Raw genomic sequence first — 17,162 nt, forward strand, 5'->3', positions numbered from 1 at the left:
GAGCCTCCAGAATAGTAGGGAACCTGGGCAAAGGAAATATTCAAGTGTCCTTGGGTTGGTGTTACTCCTAGTCATGTTGCAACCTGACAACTTCCGATATCTGTAACGAGGGCATGTTCAAAGTTTCCTTACTATCGTCATTGTTTGTAACTTCAAATAAGGGGGGCAACTTCTATGTTACGAGTTACGGCGCAGCAGTAGGCGCGTGAAGTAAGCAGAAAATTGCTTGTATTTACCCAAATATAGCGAAAGAAGAACACGAGTTTACGAAGAGCGAATGTAAAAGCCACATACTTACCATTGCATGTCAGGGGCTTCTCGATGGGGCTTAATTTGCGTTCTGTTTGATGAGTGTTCTACTGCTACTAATGGAGTGCACACTCGTCGAAAAGTCCAGGCAATTCATTCATCGCACAGTCATGATCCTGGTTGAGAAGATGCCACTGTCAATCCTCGAGGGCAACCAGCTCTCTGGAGATATCTGGCATTACACAGGTCTTTAGTTTCCTTTTGAGCCGGGACATGGACAGTTCGTCAGGGAGGTCTCGAGATAGCTTGTCGTCAAGCCACCTCCGTAGGGGCCATCTATGGCTTCTCTCCATGTGGTTGGGCACTCACGGCCGTAGCTCTGCTCACTTACACCTCCTCGCCAGGCTTTTATCTGGACATCGAACTTCTCTCCCAACATTCTTACTCCTTCATACACCGGCTCTATTCGACGAACCATGACTGTGTTTGTTAACCACATCACATTTCACTGTCCCTTCTGCCAGGTTGGGATCAAGCCCAACACCCAGATGAAGCAGACCCAGATGGAGCATATAAAGGTCATAGCCACAAATGCTTCTTTGCAATTAAGTTGTGCCGCCACTTTTAACTCGCTTTCAAAGACAAGGGACCAGTGCTGCAACCAACACTTGTGAACTAGTATCCACTTTGCCTTATGTCTCTGCTCAGTTCATACGATCACACATCACGAAACGCGATGATCTTTTGGTCAAAAGGTGTGAATTGAAGAAACCCAAAAGAAATTCTGTCTGCTGCACGATCAGACGCGACATGGTGTCATCCCTTAAGTGCCACAAGCTTGTTGTTCCCATGGAAGGTGCAGGAAAGACAGAGCAGCTGCACTGAGCTCCAGCCTCAAGCGGTTTTAAGCCACAAACTAACCTAAGCAAGGCACACGGCTACTAGAAATAGAAGCAAAAGTAAAGACGTTGCTCACTTTGTTCTCAGATACTTCCGATGCCAGCCAAAGTTTCATGCTACTGAACACATGTACCCCGTACACTGAAACTTTTCGAAATCGAAAGCCCGAAGAGACGGTGAGAAGTAGTGCAAGATGCCAAACTTGCCAAAAATAATATTGGATTCTTCAACGCCGCGCTGGTTCGTTCGAGAAGTAAGTGCACGAACCACTTTGCAGGGTGTCTATGAGTTCGGACGGAAACCCCGGAAGGCTTGTGCTTAGGTCAAGCTTTTTCTATCTGGGAAATTGTCACGTAACAGGGATAGTAATCGCACCTCACGAAGTGCCCGTTACGTGCTAAATCACGTATCTATCTTAAATATCGTATATATAGACCTTTTCCTTTTATCTATTTCTATTTTAATAATTAAGCTACTTTTACTATACTCCGTATACCTATTATTACGTATTATAACTTATAATAATTATAAGCCTAGCTCTTAGTTAAGACCTTATATTACGATAACGTACTTATTAATACGATTTTTACGATCTTTTTAAAATAACCGACTTACTTATACCTACTTTAGCTTAAGCTAAATTAACTAGTTATAATAGTTAAATTAAATAGTTTAATATACTTCGTACTATAAATAAGAGCGTCGGGGTCTAAAAATACGTTAACCTAAACGCTCTAAACTTTAATATATTCCTTAACCCCTTTATAATATTTATTTTACTTTTTAAATTCGGATAATTAGTTATGACCTATAATAAAAAAGAACTACGAGCTTACTAAGCCCGTTATAAGGCGTTTAAAAATAATTAAAAAAACTAAGAAATCCTCTATTAATAGCTTTTAAATATAACTCTTAATACGAACCTTTCGACTTCCTCGAGTACGAGTAACTTATAAGACTAAGCTAAGTTTCTTTTTATAAAACTAACTATACTATTTATTTTACGTAAATAAATCTATCTTTATACTATATTTATAAAAAGGATTTATATACTTAAGAGTATTTAAAAATAATAAGAGCTTAATACTAAATATAAGTAACTTATAGCTTATAAATATAATACTATTAATATATATATTAAAGTCCTCGCCTAATAATTAATAAAATTAATTAACGCTATACTATATAAATACGTATTTTAAAAAGCTATTAAGAACGGCGCTAAGTTTAGTATATAGTAAATTATTAAATACTTAAAATAAGAATTTACGCCCCCCGAACTAGTAATAAAGAATGCGGTTCGAGAAGAATATTAATAAATCCTTAATAAAGCGAGGACCGGAATTAACCCCTAATACTAATATAAGGAGTAATAATCTACTTACTTCCGAGCTAAAACATACGATATTTTAAAAATTAGTAAAAAAATTATTATACTTAACTTCTTAGTTATAGTTAAGTTTAGACTTAACCCTATATAGGGCTAACGTATATATAAAACCTTTAGCAAATTAATAGCCTTTAGAACGTATATAAGGACCCTTAAGGAAATTACGTATATATTTAGCTTAATAACCTAGGACGTATATACTAAATAACCTTTAGGTTAAAAAGGGGCTTACTCTATTTTTACTAAACGCTCTAACTTAGTTAATAATATAAATAATAAGGGTAATATTATATATTTTTATAATTACGTATACTTATAACGCCCTATAGTATATTAAAAATTAAAATAAGTACTTATAAGCTAAAACGTTAATAGGTTATTAATACGAATACTAAAGAGCTATATAAAAAAAGTCCTCGCCGCTATTAAATTAAGTAAATAAAAATCATTCTATAATAAGCTTAAAAAAGCTAGTTAGCTAAAAAACGATAGTACCCCTAAAAAACCTAGGTTTCTAAAAAGATCCTCTAACTAACTTATAACGAGCTTATTAATAAACTAGGACGAGGGCTACGTAATTACTATACTTATAAAAAGTTAGGACTTAAAAATAAATACAATTTTTAGTACCCCTATAAGTAGCGCTTACCCCCTTTCTTAAAATACAGTAATAAATAGCTATAAAATAATATATCTAGTTAATAATAAAAGCTTATTTAAACCTAAAAGTTATATACTATTAAGTAATAATAACTACGTTAAATTAAGAACTACTATACTACTTATTATTATACGTAGTACTCGTATTATAAAGGGCGTCTTAAACGGATTTAAAAAAAAAGGAACCTATAATTTAAAACTCTAAAACGTTACTTACGTTAAGGGATTTTATATTAATATAGTCTTAGAAACTTTACTAAATAGAAGCGTACTCTAGTACTACGGTTTAAATTATACTTTATAATAAGGAACGCTTTATAAAAGTACTATTAAAAAGTAGCTTATTTAAAAAAATAATCTAGTCTTCCTTAAATATAAGCTCTTTTAATCCTATCCTTTTTTTATAAACCTTAAGCATATTTTATAGAGCCTAGTTAGTATTATACTACTAATTAGCTATAGAAAATTTTAATACTTATATTAATATACCTATAAGAAGTCTAATAGCGCGCTCCTCTAGTACTTTAAAATAAGTTATTTCGGACTTAATACTCTTTATTAATTACTATATAAAACTCGAAGTATATATATTAAACCTCTATTATAAGTTAAGTATAAAGTATATATATTATCTAAAGCTAAGATAATAGTCTTAAAAGGACTACTCTTAAAAAGAGCTTTATAACTATAATATTATATATATTAAGATCTTTTTTATTTCGAACTATTTCTAAATAGATAATAATATATACTTATAGTTTCTAACGAATATAATAAGTAGCTTAGGGGGTTCCCTTTAAAAACTAAAATAAAAAAAGAAGTACTTTTTATATTATAAAGCCTCGAGGTAGCGATTCGTTATTAAAAAGGGACTCTAATTTACTTCTTTAGAAGTAATAATAAAACTACCTTCTTAACTATAAATATTAAACGCGTATATAAGACGTAATATAACGAGCTAGGAATCGGAATAGAACTTCTATTTCTATATATAAAAAAACTCGTAAATAACACTAAAAAAGTAAGTTAACTCGTAATTACTAAAGCTTATAAAATATGCCTTTTTATAAACCTCTTTATAAATTTATAAAATAAAATAGTACTAATAGTAATTTTTATTTATAATATTACCCTACGAGAAGCTAATAAAGGAGATTTACTTATTATAATAAAAATTAACTAGTAAAAGCGATATTAATACTAATAGTAAACGGGTTACTAAGTACGGGATTTTAAACTAATTACTCCGTATCTCGGTAATCTCTATATATATAACTACTAAGTATACCTTTTTTATAAAGATCGTAAGAGGGGTATATATTAAAAAGAGTTTAAAGTACTTCCTTATGGGTATATAAGATACCTAGTTAGATATATATTAAAAATATATAACTTATATAGGGTCTAAGTACCCGCGCTCGAGTAAGTATTTATTATAAAAAATATTAGGTTTAATAAAAAAGTCTTTTATAATCTTATATATAAGGAATAAGCTATCGTAAGTAAATAAGCAAATTTAGTAATCTAAAAAATATAAGAACTCTTTAATATTAATAATAAGCTAGTTCGAGTACTTAGAAAAATAGATCTAAACTTTAAAAATACTAGTACTTAAAATAACTCTATAATTAAAAATAGTATTACTATTAGATTTTTAACTATTTAGGACGCTAAGTAACTAATAAATATATTTTAAGATATAGTTAATAAAGCTAAAAAGGCTAATATAGTTTTATTATTATTATTAACCCCTAAAATAACCCCCTTATATAAGCTCGGGAGTAGGGGTAAAGAAAGAAATATAATAACCGGGTTATAAATAGCTCTATATAGTCCATAGTCCTCTTTATAAATATTTATATATACTGCAGAGGTTCTTAAGCTTTTAATTTTTAATAACTCTTAATAAAACGCTAGAGTACGTAATAAACGAGGTACTAATTATAAGGAAGTAATTCCTAACGCTAAAGTTAATATTAATAAAGAACCCTTATAATAAACCTTTATTATTATATAAAAATAGAGCTTATAAAAACTACCTTATTAAGTACTAAATAAAGCTCCGTTAGGTCCTAAATATTTAAACCGGGCCTATAGACTTCTATAATACTTCGATAGTAATATTTTTATAACGCTCTTATATTTAAATATAAGAGACGGTAATTATTATAACCGTTTTTAGGACTACTTTTTCTCTACTTTTATACCTAATTAGTAAAAAGCTATAAAAAAAAATAATATAAAATATATAATACTTTATTAAGTAGTAAAAAGAGTAGTTTATAAGACCTATTTAGAGCGCTCTAAAAAAGCTTAAAAACTATAACTTATTAAAGTTAACTTCTAAAGCTTACTAAAAAAGTTTAGTAATATTAAATATCTCCTATTATAATTATAAAAGCTACTTAGGGATATTATAAATATAAAAATAAAAAAGCTAAGGAATATTAATATATAAAAAGAGGTCGACCGTAATCCTAAATAAAAGATCCTATTTTTATTAAAATAGGTATATACTTATAAATATAATGTTAATAACGAGGTTAGTAAAGTAAAGGTACGTATATATATAAGGGGGGATATATAACTACTTAACCCCTTATAAAATACGTACGCTTCGACGCTCGCTATAAAAGCCTTTAGGCTTATAATAATAATAATTACCTAATTTAACCTTAAAATAGACTAGTATAATACTATTAACGCATTCCTTAACGCGCCTCTTAAGAGCGAGAAGCTAATAATTATTAAACTCCTAGAGGGATATAAGGTTATTAATAAAGTAAGTAAGCTCTAACGCGCTCTATATAACCTCTAAGACTTGCTAATTCTCTAGTTCTAAACTTTTATTTCTATACTTCGTAATATAAATATAATATATAGCTACGAAAAGATCTATATTTACTAAACCGTAGATAAGAAGGTAATACTAATATTCTATATTAACGATTTTATTATTTTATACTATCGAAACGATTAAAAAGCAGCTTAGGGAATCGTTAATAATATAAAAAAATATATTAATTTTAAAGAGAATAGACTAATTAATTACTTTTTTAGAATACGGATTTTATAAAACCGTACTACTTATAAAGTTTACCTTATTTATAACGTATATATTAAGCGAGTTACTAAACGTTTTAACTTTATAAATTTATTATATCTAACTACCCCTCTTTTTTAAAAAGAGTTTAAACTAAACGAGGGGTAAGTAATAAAAAAGGAAATAAAAAGCTATTAAGAAAAGGTTAGGAGTATACTTTATATAGCTATTATAATTAGACTAAACGTTGCCTTTACTTACTTATAATTATTACGGTTCTTAATTAACCTAAGCATAACCTATATTAAAATAATTAATTACTATATCTAATATTTTTATATAACGAAATATCTTACGCTTTACTATAATAGTATACCGAGTATATAATTATTATTTCTAGCTAGAGATACTAGCTTCGTAAATAATAAAATAATATAACGATTATCTTAAAGATATATAATATTCCTTTTTAATAGCCTAATTTAATAAAAATTAGTACGCTAAGTAACAATTATAACGTTAATTACTAAAACTAAGTTTCTTTATTTTAAAGAAACTATAAAAAAGACTATAACTCTAAAGCGCCTTTTTAAGGATATTACCCTTAACCTAAGAGAAGTATAATTAGTTAACTATAATAATTAATAAACGATTCGACTCGTTATAAAGGAAAAAAAAAGAATAGCTACTTAACTTTACTATATTAATATATAAAATATATAACTAAGATAAGAGTACGCTAGAAGTAGCTTCGAGGTTATTTATATATTAATAAAAAACATACTAGTAAATAAACTTACTAAAAACCTTTTATAAACTAAGTTTAAACATTTCCGCATACTTCTTAACCTCTATAATACGTAAAAAGCTATTATAAATAGCTAAAATAGTTAAAAATAATTAATTTAGGCTATGCTTAAAAAAACTTAATACTTAAAAATAAATAATAAACAAAACTTAGAGTACGGCCTAGAGGCCTAAAATAAATAAAATAAAAACCTCTTATAGCCTAAAGGCCTAAATTCCTAAAATAACCTTACCCCGTAAGGTATACGTATATAAAAATAAAACCCGGGCTTACGCTTACTATTTAAACTCCTAGTTTACGAAGTATATAATTATTAAGAGTATAGTATTATTAAAAAAGAGGGTTAGTATGCGTACTAAAAAACGTATTTTATATATTTCGAAGTTTATAAAACTAAGAATAGCGGGGGTAGCGAAGGGCGCAGGAACTAGAATAATTATTAAATTAATAACTTAAAGTATAAAAACGAGCGGCGTAATAAGAAATTAGTTATAAATAACTACGATAAGTATAAAAAAAGACCGGAGGTGCGGGTTAAAGAAGTCCTCTATATAAAAGCTAATATAGTTCTTATATAGCCTTTAGTTTTTATTTATTTAGCGAATAATATTATAAAGCTTAATAATATTTTATTAAAACTATAATTAAAAATACGCTTCTTAATAATAAAAAAGGATAATATATTTATAAAAGAGGGAGCGCTATTTATAATAACTTTAATAAGGGCCTAGGCTATTAGTTATAAAACGACTAGTATATTAATATACCCCTTAGCTAAATAGTTATTAAAATAGCGCGCATACTAACTATTACTTCTTATAAAATAACGATTATTATCCTTAGAGTTAGTATATTAAAGGGCTATTTTAAAATAGGGTAAGTATTAGATCTCTTATTTTTTAAAAGCCTCTCCCTTAAGCTTTTTAAGGATTAAGTATATATTAAATAGGCCTAGAATAGTAAAAAGAACTATACTTATTACGGGGGGTACTTTTATCTCTCGGCGTTTTTTTTTACTTCTTATTACTTTTTTAAAAAAAGCTAGTCTTACGTTTTTTAAACCTTAGAATAATATTAAATATAAACTCTTAAAATAATAAGTATATAATATACTTTTCTTAGAGGGCTTATTATCTAAACTAGTCTTATTTTTATTTTTAAACTCTAAGGGGGGGATAGGTAAAAGCTTATTAAAGCTCTTATTACTATTACTTACTTTATTATTACCTTTATTACGGCTATTAAAAAGAGCTTCGAACTTAATAAAGTCCTTAGTATTTTAATTAGTAGCCTTAATATCTCCTTAGTTAAGGAGGGAGAGCTTAGTAATTAGGCCCTAATAAGCGGGTAAGAGGTCGTAGGGAGAGGAAATAACTTAAAAGGGCTCGTTAATATTATTACTTATCTAAACTCTTAATAAACTATATAATATATATATAAAAAGTATTATAAAAATTACGTAAAACTTATTATTATTTTTAAATATATTAGATATTTATATTTAAAATAAAATTAGTAAATAATTCGATAGTATAAACGTATGCGCATAATAAACGGGGGTACCTATAATAATTATAAGAGGTTAAAAAAAAAAAAAAATTAATAGCTAAGTAATACTGTGAGAATTTAAATATATATAAAGCGGCTAGGTAGCCTCGCCCTTAGTAATTTATATACTAAAAGTAGTATAATATATACTATTCTAAGTTAAGATTCTATTTACTTTAAATAAAAGGATATATTTATAATAAACGCAGTTTAAAAAACGCATATCCTTTATACTTATTTTTCCTTTATTTATATTTAACTAAATTAGGCCTTTATAAGGGTATTTAGAAATTCTATTTTAGGTATAATAGCTCCCTAATAGTAGTAATTAGGGAGTATATTACGTAATAGAAATAGTAATTATACCTCACGAAGTACTCGTTACGTACTAAATTACGTATTTATCTTAGATATTATATATATAGACCTTTTCCTTTTATCTATTTCTATTTTAATAGTTAAGCCACTTTTACTACACTCCGTATGCCCATTGCTGCGTGCCATAACTCGTGACAGAAATCATCTTGGCTATAGCACTTTCTAGAGCGCGCGATTCAGTCGACGGTATTTCGGACGGGCTCATCCCAGCGAGTCAGCCTATCTAAACGCAGACCGAGTCCAACCGCAATTTCCGACTGTACCAAACGGCCAGTTTATACTTTCTTGATATATTGAACTCTCCACCGCTGTCAACCATGTCTCGCAGTGACCGCAACCGATCCCGCCTTGTCTCCTTACTTGGCACCGCGCAGTGCCGCACTACCGCGTCCGCCCGCGAATGATCACCCCTCGTGATCCACCCAACAAATGCCCGTTTAATCTACCTTTTCACTCGTTACGAGTGCAATCAACCTAGGCAAACCAAACGTCCAAGTTTGCTCCTCCAAACAGCCGGGTTGTGGGCAGCGGTAATGTGCACCAGGTCCCGCTACCCGTGTGTAACTTTCGTCAACACGAGACCAGTTGCGTATCCCTCGGATAGGGGTCGAGGTATTTGAGGGTGCGTCTCCCTCTCCCCACGCATGTGTTGAAGATTCTTTGGCAAGCGCTTTCACGCCTCTCCAAGTCAATCCAACCTGACCGTCTCAACCACTCGTTGAGGAACCACATTCTTTTAATAATACCAGACCATAGTAATAATGCTGTTCCGATCTCTTGGCTTGGCCTCTATGGCCGCCGTGGCCGCTCAGGCTGCCTCTGACGGCACTACCTGCACCGAAGGAACAGGTGCAGCTCCTCGTTATGTCATGTACTTTGACCAGTAAGTTGCTCCAATCACCCGGAATCCAAGACAATTTTCTAACAGATCCAATTAGGTACCACACCGCAGGGATTCCGGACAAGTCCGTAACTTCCGGTGTTACCCACGTAATCACCGCATTCGCCAACTCGTCCCTTTTTGCTTCCGATCCGGCTGGCGAATACAAGCCGTTCAAGCCCCTGAATGAGGTTCGCGCTCTTTTCAACAACGGAACCAAGGTCTGCATGGCCATCGGAGGTTGGGGCGACACGGACGGATTCGGTCTTGGGGCCGCCACCAACGAGAGCCGTCACAAGTACGCCATCAACGTCGCAGAGACGGCAGTCAAGCTCGGATATGACTGTGTCGGTAAGTGAAGCATGATCCTTCGCCGTGTTTCTGTTATGATAGCCGACTAAACGTGGTCTTAGATGTCGATTGGGAATATCCCGGTGGCAATGGTGCGGACTACATCCAGAAGCCAAATATCCAGAAGACTTCGGAGATCAACACCTTCCCTCTGCTCCTGTCCGCAATCAAGACTCAGCTGAAGCACCATAAGATGGAGCTTTCCGTCACCGCCCCGGGCCTGAAGCGCGACATGATTGCGTTCACCAAGCACCAGACTCCCAAGATCAACGCCGCCGTCGACCACTTCACCGTCATGACCTACGATCTCATGAACCGCCGTGACAATATCACTAAGCACCACACCGACATCAAGGGTTCTCTTGAGGCTATCGACACCTACATCGCTCTTGGCGTCGAGCCCGCCAAGATCAACCTTGGCTTTGCTCTCTACGCCAAGTGGTTCACCACCGCCAAGGGCTACAACTGCACCCAGGGTCTCGGCTGCCCCACCGAGCTCATGGAGGCTGCCGACGGCACCGATACGGGAATGTCTGGCGCCGTCACCTTCGAGACCGCCAACTTCCAGGCTGCTCCCACCAACCTGACTACTTCTCCGGATGCTTCCTGCGGTGCCGGAACTTTCTACAAGTGCCCCACTGGCAACTGCTGCTCCCAGTACGGATTCTGCGGTGCCACCGCTGCTCACTGCGGTAATGGCTGCCAGTCCGACTACGGTATCTGCAACGGCACCTCCACCCTCTCTTCCTTCAAGACTGCCATGGCCAACGGCAAGACCGATGAGGTCAGCGGTGGCCAGTGGTACTGGGACCCCGCCGGTCCTTTCTTCTGGACCTGGGATACTCCTGCTCTTGTCACCCGCAAGTTCAATGAGATTGCCAAGGCTCGTGGCCTGGGTGGCGTCGCTGTTTGGAGTTTGGGTGAGGACTCGTACGACTTCAGCCTTCTCAAGGCCATTCAGGCTGGTGTCAAGGCTTGGTTTTAGGAGAATTGGTGTTCCTTGGAACATTTAAGCGAGTCTGTCATATAATTGAAGCTACAACAGCCATTTTCTTTTTTCTCACCTCGTCTTTTCTGTATTCACGAGCCTCTTTTATTGTTATGCTGTGGTGACCTCGTAATGTTAATTTCCCACCTTTGCTCCAATGACTCCAACTAAGCAGGCAAATTCTTCATGTGGTCATCTAGCTGACTTGGGGGATTAGGTGTATATGGCCATCTGCCATCTGTTGAGTAATAGTTAGCGAGCTTGAGACAAACTGACTTCTACATCTGGCACATATGTCTCGCTCGGGTCCTTTCCGAATTATCAGCACCCTCCAGTATTTCCCGACAGTTCTGTGGCATTAAACTGGACCATGGCTGTTCATTGATAGTTAAGAGGCGATGGAATCACTTGCTGCATATGAGTAGAGCTATGACATCGTGAACGCCTGGTATAAATGTAGCTCAATTAGAAAGAAGTGTCCAGACTCAAAGGATTTTGCAGGAGCCTTGTGGCATATCTAAAGAGCTATGTTTAGAAAAGCTACAGTGGCCAGGAAGCTTTCTGACGTCATGTACCTATACTACTTACTTGGAGTAAATGCTAGGAGGACATGCTGGCAAGAATAGAAAAGTTCAAGCTCAATAAATAGCACAAAGATCCTCGAAGGAAGACATGGTGATTTCCTTCTTGTCTCAAAGACAATAGTCGTGTAACAATGACTTGGACTGATCAATGCCTGACGCGACAACTAATAATACCGACGAACTAGGCCCATGATATGCGTACAATAGATTTGTCTGAGCGATGACAATGCAAGAGAGACCAAGAACAGTTGATCAAAGGCACAAAAGGCCGATGAAAATTTGTTAATGTATAAGATGGACTAATACCAAGATGCAATGTCATATCTGGAGTTCTCTCATACCACATCAGCCAATCACCAACATTCTCATCACCAAACTTCTCAACATACTCAGAATTTCAAGACACTAAAAGCGAAGTCCTCCAGAAAGAGGTAAAGTACACTAATCAGGCAACAAAACCTATCACTCCATCCCCTAAAAGAAAAGCAACATGTCCGCTCAATCGTTGCATGCAGTTTTCCCAGCTCGGAAGGGCCCTATCAACCTGCCCTACGAGATTTTCCTCCTCATCGTAGAGGCAATGATTTCGGAGGCCTACGAGCGGGCTAGACATGAAAAGGTAATCTACACAATTGATTTCACGGACGGACAGCATCAAAGTGTCTCGCAGTCCAGTTTTTCTGTTGTATTGTGGGGCCGTAAAAGCTTCAAGATACAGATGCAGCGATGGAAACAAATCCGCGACCTTCTACGAATTGACGGAACCAGCAGACGCTTGGTAAAAGGAGCCTTCGTTACCAACGACATGGTACGCGTCGCGTACTTTTCACGCACGTATGATCCTCGATCCATGGACGAAAGGGTCCGTCTGCTGCCAGGGTGTGTGCTTCCGGATGTTGACATTTTCGAGATAGCGCCGGACGGGAATAGCATCTTCCATGCATCTTTCACTCTTCATCCTCAACCTGAACACGAAAAGCTTTTTCAACTAGTAAGACGGGTCAAAGGGACTTGGTTTGACTACCTACCCACTCAGATTTGGCCGCAAACTCTTACTCCTGAAACGCTGCTGTGTTTTCCCAACTTGCGAGAAATTTGGATCCATGTCGAACAAAACTTCACAGGGATCGATCCGAGAGTCTCTTTCCATGACTCTCACGATGACGACATGCCACTCGACACCCAAATTCTCCCCGAACTGGGTCTGGATGCATCGGGTCACGACCTGAAGACTTTGAAGACGCAGTTGCGCGTTGCAGAAAAACGAGGGATTGATGTTTACGTAACAACAAGCACAGCATGGACACAGAGTTCCCGCGCCAAGACATTACGATTATCCTTGAAGGATGGAGCTGTTCGAATGCGGTTCCTTGACCCGCATTGCGATTGTTACCTTGAGCTTTCTGAGGATCTCAGAGCTCTTGGCCTTACTCTACAGCAAGCGATGCAGCAGCAGGATTAGTTTTTCATGAGGCTTGGACTGTGGTATTTACGATAAGGTATCACGGATGAGTGTTTAAGAGTATGCTTTGCGTTTCCATTTCTAGAGGTTGTTTGTATCACTTGCGGTAGATTGCAGCTTACATCAAATTCTTGACTTACTTTCCCATCATGACACTGACGGTCGATGCTGTTTCACGCAGTGTTCTTTGTCCACTTCGATTGTGATAAGACCACAAATCATGTACAAAACAGTTGACCTCATCAGGCTGGGTTCAAGATGGTAGGTACCCAAGCCAGCTATCAATGTAGACACCTTACTTGGGTGTCGAATGCCCATAGAGTCTCTCTTTTGATTGTATGCGCAACTATTCACTTTATTCATTAGAAGTCCTCAATAGCATGAAAGGATGTCCATCTTATTGTTCGACCCATTTCGCGAGATGTCGATTCCTTCATTGTCCCATCCTATGTTTCAAAGTTCGAGGAAACGCCCCCACCTCCCACCCCTCCCCCTTTGCCATTCGCAATGCTCCTCCGGTATCTCGTCCTTCGAGAGCATAACTCTACAGATAATAGCATCTAGGGGTGACTTTCGGAATTCTCCCTGAGATCGGCGAGACGACATTGCCGAAGGAGCAAAGCCATATCTAGACAAACCTCATCCACCCAGCACTCGCAGTTCCGGCAGTTGGACTTGACGCGAATGGCATCCTCGGTGATATCCAGCTCCAGATTGGACTTGAATGTGTTCGTGGAGACACGGGCGATGATTGAAGTGTTTCTCTTTCTGAACTGAGGACCAAACTTTCGAGCAACGTCGCCGTAGTCTTCCGCCCACTTGGCCAACGATGGAAAGTGGAACGCGTCAACGGTCGTAAACTCTGGGTGGGATTCCGAGAGAGAGCATGCGCACCTGTCGTCATTCTCCTTCGGTTGATAGTTACCACCATCGATGACGATCTTGCGGAGGTTGGGAAGGGAAGCGAGCACGTCGACAAAATTTTCGAAGTTCTCTCGGAAGAACTTAGTGTCGCTTCCGTTGATGGCCGTGATGTTCCGGACGATCTTATTGCCATTGACGGTGGGCAGAATGATCGAGGCCTTGAGAAAATCGATCTCGTGATTTTTCTTGAGAGTGAATATGTCGGTAGCGAGGCACACCCGTCCCACGAACGGGACCCGGTAACACCGATGCCTGCGTGTGATCATGGCCATTCGAGGGAAGTATTTGCTAACCATATTGCGGCTTCTGGAATCGATGTGCAGGAGGTCGCGAATTCGGTTGATTCGTACGTAGTGATCATCGTCATAGCCGATCGTGCTGACGACAATCCTGGCCTCACTCCGTCTGTCGTACTCGAGAACGTGTTCCAGCGGATGGGTGTGTTTCACTTCTTGCCGGACGAGAACCTCGATGATATTGAGGAAAATTTCGTAAGGGACGCGGACCGAATCGGTCAGGTTCGGAAGCTTTGACAGAGACATGATCGTGGCTTTCCGCTTGCGTTATTTCGATGGTCAAGTTCAATCTCTCAACTGTATTCGTCTGGTGTCGGTGAAGCAAAGACCGAAAGTCCTTGGTTTCGATGTGGCGACGGCTGTCGTGCCTTTTCGACAGCTTGAAGCCGGGAGATTAGAGTGACACGTTTGCCTTCCTGCGAAGGAAACAAATGGAAAAACGAGGAATATATTGGAAACCGATGATGTGAAAGGGAGAGAGGTAACCTTTTGGTTGTCAAGGGAATTGGAAGGAAGAAGGAGAAGTCAGCCCCTCCGTGGAAGGCTGAGGCGCAAGGCTACGAAGGGAAGTCTCGACTGATTCACCAGCTTGCCGGGGGCGAAGAACTTGGCAGTAGCACAGTAGGGTGCCGTCTGTTCAGCTATTAGCAGTTTTGAGATCACAAGTTCTAGCCGGGAGAGGTATGGTTGTTGTGACTTGGATAACGAAATCGTCTTTGCGGCCTGTCATAAGATATCCCGGCAGTCCATTCATCTCTAGATAAAGCCCAAACATTATGCGGAATGGCAACCTGCCAAAATGGGACAAAATTCTGTAAGGACATGGAGCTGTAGATCTAAATCGAGGTGAGAATGTAGCTATAGTAGCCTACAATTGAAAATGAGTGTCTATCAACTTTATCAAGACTGCTACAGGTGTCGTATTTTCAATTTCGTTCACTGCTAGATCTTGGGGATCTTTGAAACCTTCGTTCTTCTGAACATTGTCAGTGTCAAGTTCACATTCACCATAACGATACTGCAATTCATCACAGTTTAGATGGGCTGGGCCCTGGTCTATGGAAATCTCAACTCCATCCTGTCTTTCATGGACAAGTCGTACTTGATGTACCTATCTGGCACCTCATACATATGTCCCGTCGTCAGAACTTGTTGATCACGCCTTAACGGCGCGTAATTCGATTGTTTATCTTATATTGGTCCAGCTCCTTTTTCAATTTTATCTGATATGGCCGGGCAACATCTTCGACCTGCCCTGAATCGGGTGCCCCAGCCCGACTCATAAGCCCCAACAGCCTCTTGGGATCATGAGCGAAAGCGATCCCGTCAAGAACACTCGGATCAGCCCCCTTGTCAAGAAGCCACTCCACGTAATCCCAGTCCCCCGTGGCACAAGCCAAAGTCAGAGCAGTCTGCTCCCCTCTTTCTCCTGCCCACTTCACGTCATCGACCCCTACATCATCGAAGCTCAACATGTGCTCAGCCATCTCACGACGCATGGAGAACGGGCTCACCCATCGTTCACCGTCCTCACTATGTTGGCCGACAGCTGATAATACTAACATGTCTCGCACGATGCGCAGCAAGGGCATGAGTTCGGAGACCTTGAGGGCAGGATCGCTGTACGTTCTGAGCAGCTCGAAGAACCGCGGATTCCAGGTCTCAATCGCAAGACCAAATGTCCATATCCCATGCCGATGAAACGGAACCTCAACTGGAAACCAGACATCTGGTTCTTGTTCCCTAAGTGTCGGAATATGATACCACCCTGGCCCAATATTCGGATCAGCGCCGCAAGAGAGGAGAAATTTGGCCAGAGGTTTGTTGCGGACGCATAAAGGATCTTGGAGCGCCCAATTTGGGTAGTTCCCCTCTCTGGGCTCCCAAGCTTGATTCGGGTGCCACCCTGCGTCCATGAAGGCTTGCAGTAGAGGAACCAAGGTATCGTCATCGTCTGGAAAAGTCTCGAAAAGGGAAGCGCCAACAGCGGTTCCTCGTGTCTTTGATGCGGCTTCCGTGCCTTCAAAGACGTATCCGTGGAGAGCTGTACCGTTGGCAAGCAAGAACTTGGCGACAGCAGGCTGGTTCCCGAAAGAAGCTTGCTGCAGACCAAATTGACGAACTGCGTGACTAGGAGAAATGTCGTGAATGAAGACTTCAACCTGTTGCAGGTGGCCCATTCGACAAGCAATGTAGAACCCGAGCTCCATGGGGTCATCGGGGTTTAGGTTACCGACATCAATAGCATAATCGGGTCGTGGAAGGCGAGGCGGCAGCGGGGGCAAGTCCACAAACAGAGCTTCGAATTCTTGAATTTCGTCTATTAGCTGAGGGGCATCGGAAATGGGGCGCTGCTTCGATAGACGTTCCTCATTGATGCGTTTGACGTATGCAATATGCCATCTCAGCCGCGCCCGGCGTTGGGAGTTACCTTGCGCTGTAGTGTGTCCCATGTTAGACAGTGGCGAATCACGAGTACAGCCGTTTAACTTATCCGGAACGGATACTTTTTGAAGCTTTTAACACGAAGCCAGGCCAGAATACAACTGCGCGGCCATGTTTATGATGAATTTCTGGCTTGCATTGTAGAATGTTGGGGTTTCTTTGACCCATATTCCAGTCCAGTTCAGTCATTAGTGGAGGCAACACGGAAACGGAACGCGATCGAAGAGTAATGGGGTCAATCAAGGCGATGAAGTAA

General features: G+C 38.3%; 4 protein-coding genes across 4 annotated transcripts; 2 read left to right on the top strand and 2 right to left on the bottom strand.

Moving 5' to 3' along the window:
• Positions 1-9,767: 9,767 nt before the first annotated feature.
• On the top strand, positions 9,768-11,192 carry CABS01_05018 (glycosyl hydrolase family 18; the record flags this gene model as incomplete). Its single annotated transcript, XM_060538388.1, has 3 exons — positions 9,768-9,859; positions 9,915-10,207; positions 10,270-11,192. 3 exons carry the CDS (start codon positions 9,768-9,770, stop codon positions 11,190-11,192), a joined length of 1,308 nt encoding a protein of 435 aa, XP_060405560.1.
• Positions 11,193-12,269: 1,077 nt separating this feature from the next.
• On the top strand, positions 12,270-13,241 carry CABS01_05019 (uncharacterized protein; the record flags this gene model as incomplete). Its single annotated transcript, XM_060538389.1, has 2 exons — positions 12,270-12,587; positions 12,816-13,241. 2 exons carry the CDS (start codon positions 12,270-12,272, stop codon positions 13,239-13,241), a joined length of 744 nt encoding a protein of 247 aa, XP_060405561.1.
• A 560-nt stretch (positions 13,242-13,801) lies between these two features.
• On the bottom strand, positions 13,802-14,707 carry CABS01_05020 (uncharacterized protein; the record flags this gene model as incomplete). Its single annotated transcript, XM_060538390.1, has 1 exon — positions 13,802-14,707. The coding sequence occupies one exon, from the start codon at positions 14,705-14,707 to the stop codon at positions 13,802-13,804; it is 906 nt and encodes a 301-aa protein (XP_060405562.1).
• Positions 14,708-15,624: 917 nt separating this feature from the next.
• Positions 15,625-16,914, bottom strand: CABS01_05021 (uncharacterized protein; the record flags this gene model as incomplete). Its single annotated transcript, XM_060538391.1, has 1 exon — positions 15,625-16,914. One exon carries the CDS (start codon positions 16,912-16,914, stop codon positions 15,625-15,627), a length of 1,290 nt encoding a protein of 429 aa, XP_060405563.1.
• Between the last annotated feature and the right edge of the window lie 248 nt (positions 16,915-17,162).

The sequence above is a fragment of the Colletotrichum abscissum genome, assembly GCF_030869225.1.
Source record: "Colletotrichum abscissum strain IMI 504890 chromosome Unknown Scaffold_10.1, whole genome shotgun sequence".
NCBI classification, from domain to species: Eukaryota; Fungi; Ascomycota; class Sordariomycetes; order Glomerellales; family Glomerellaceae; genus Colletotrichum; species Colletotrichum abscissum.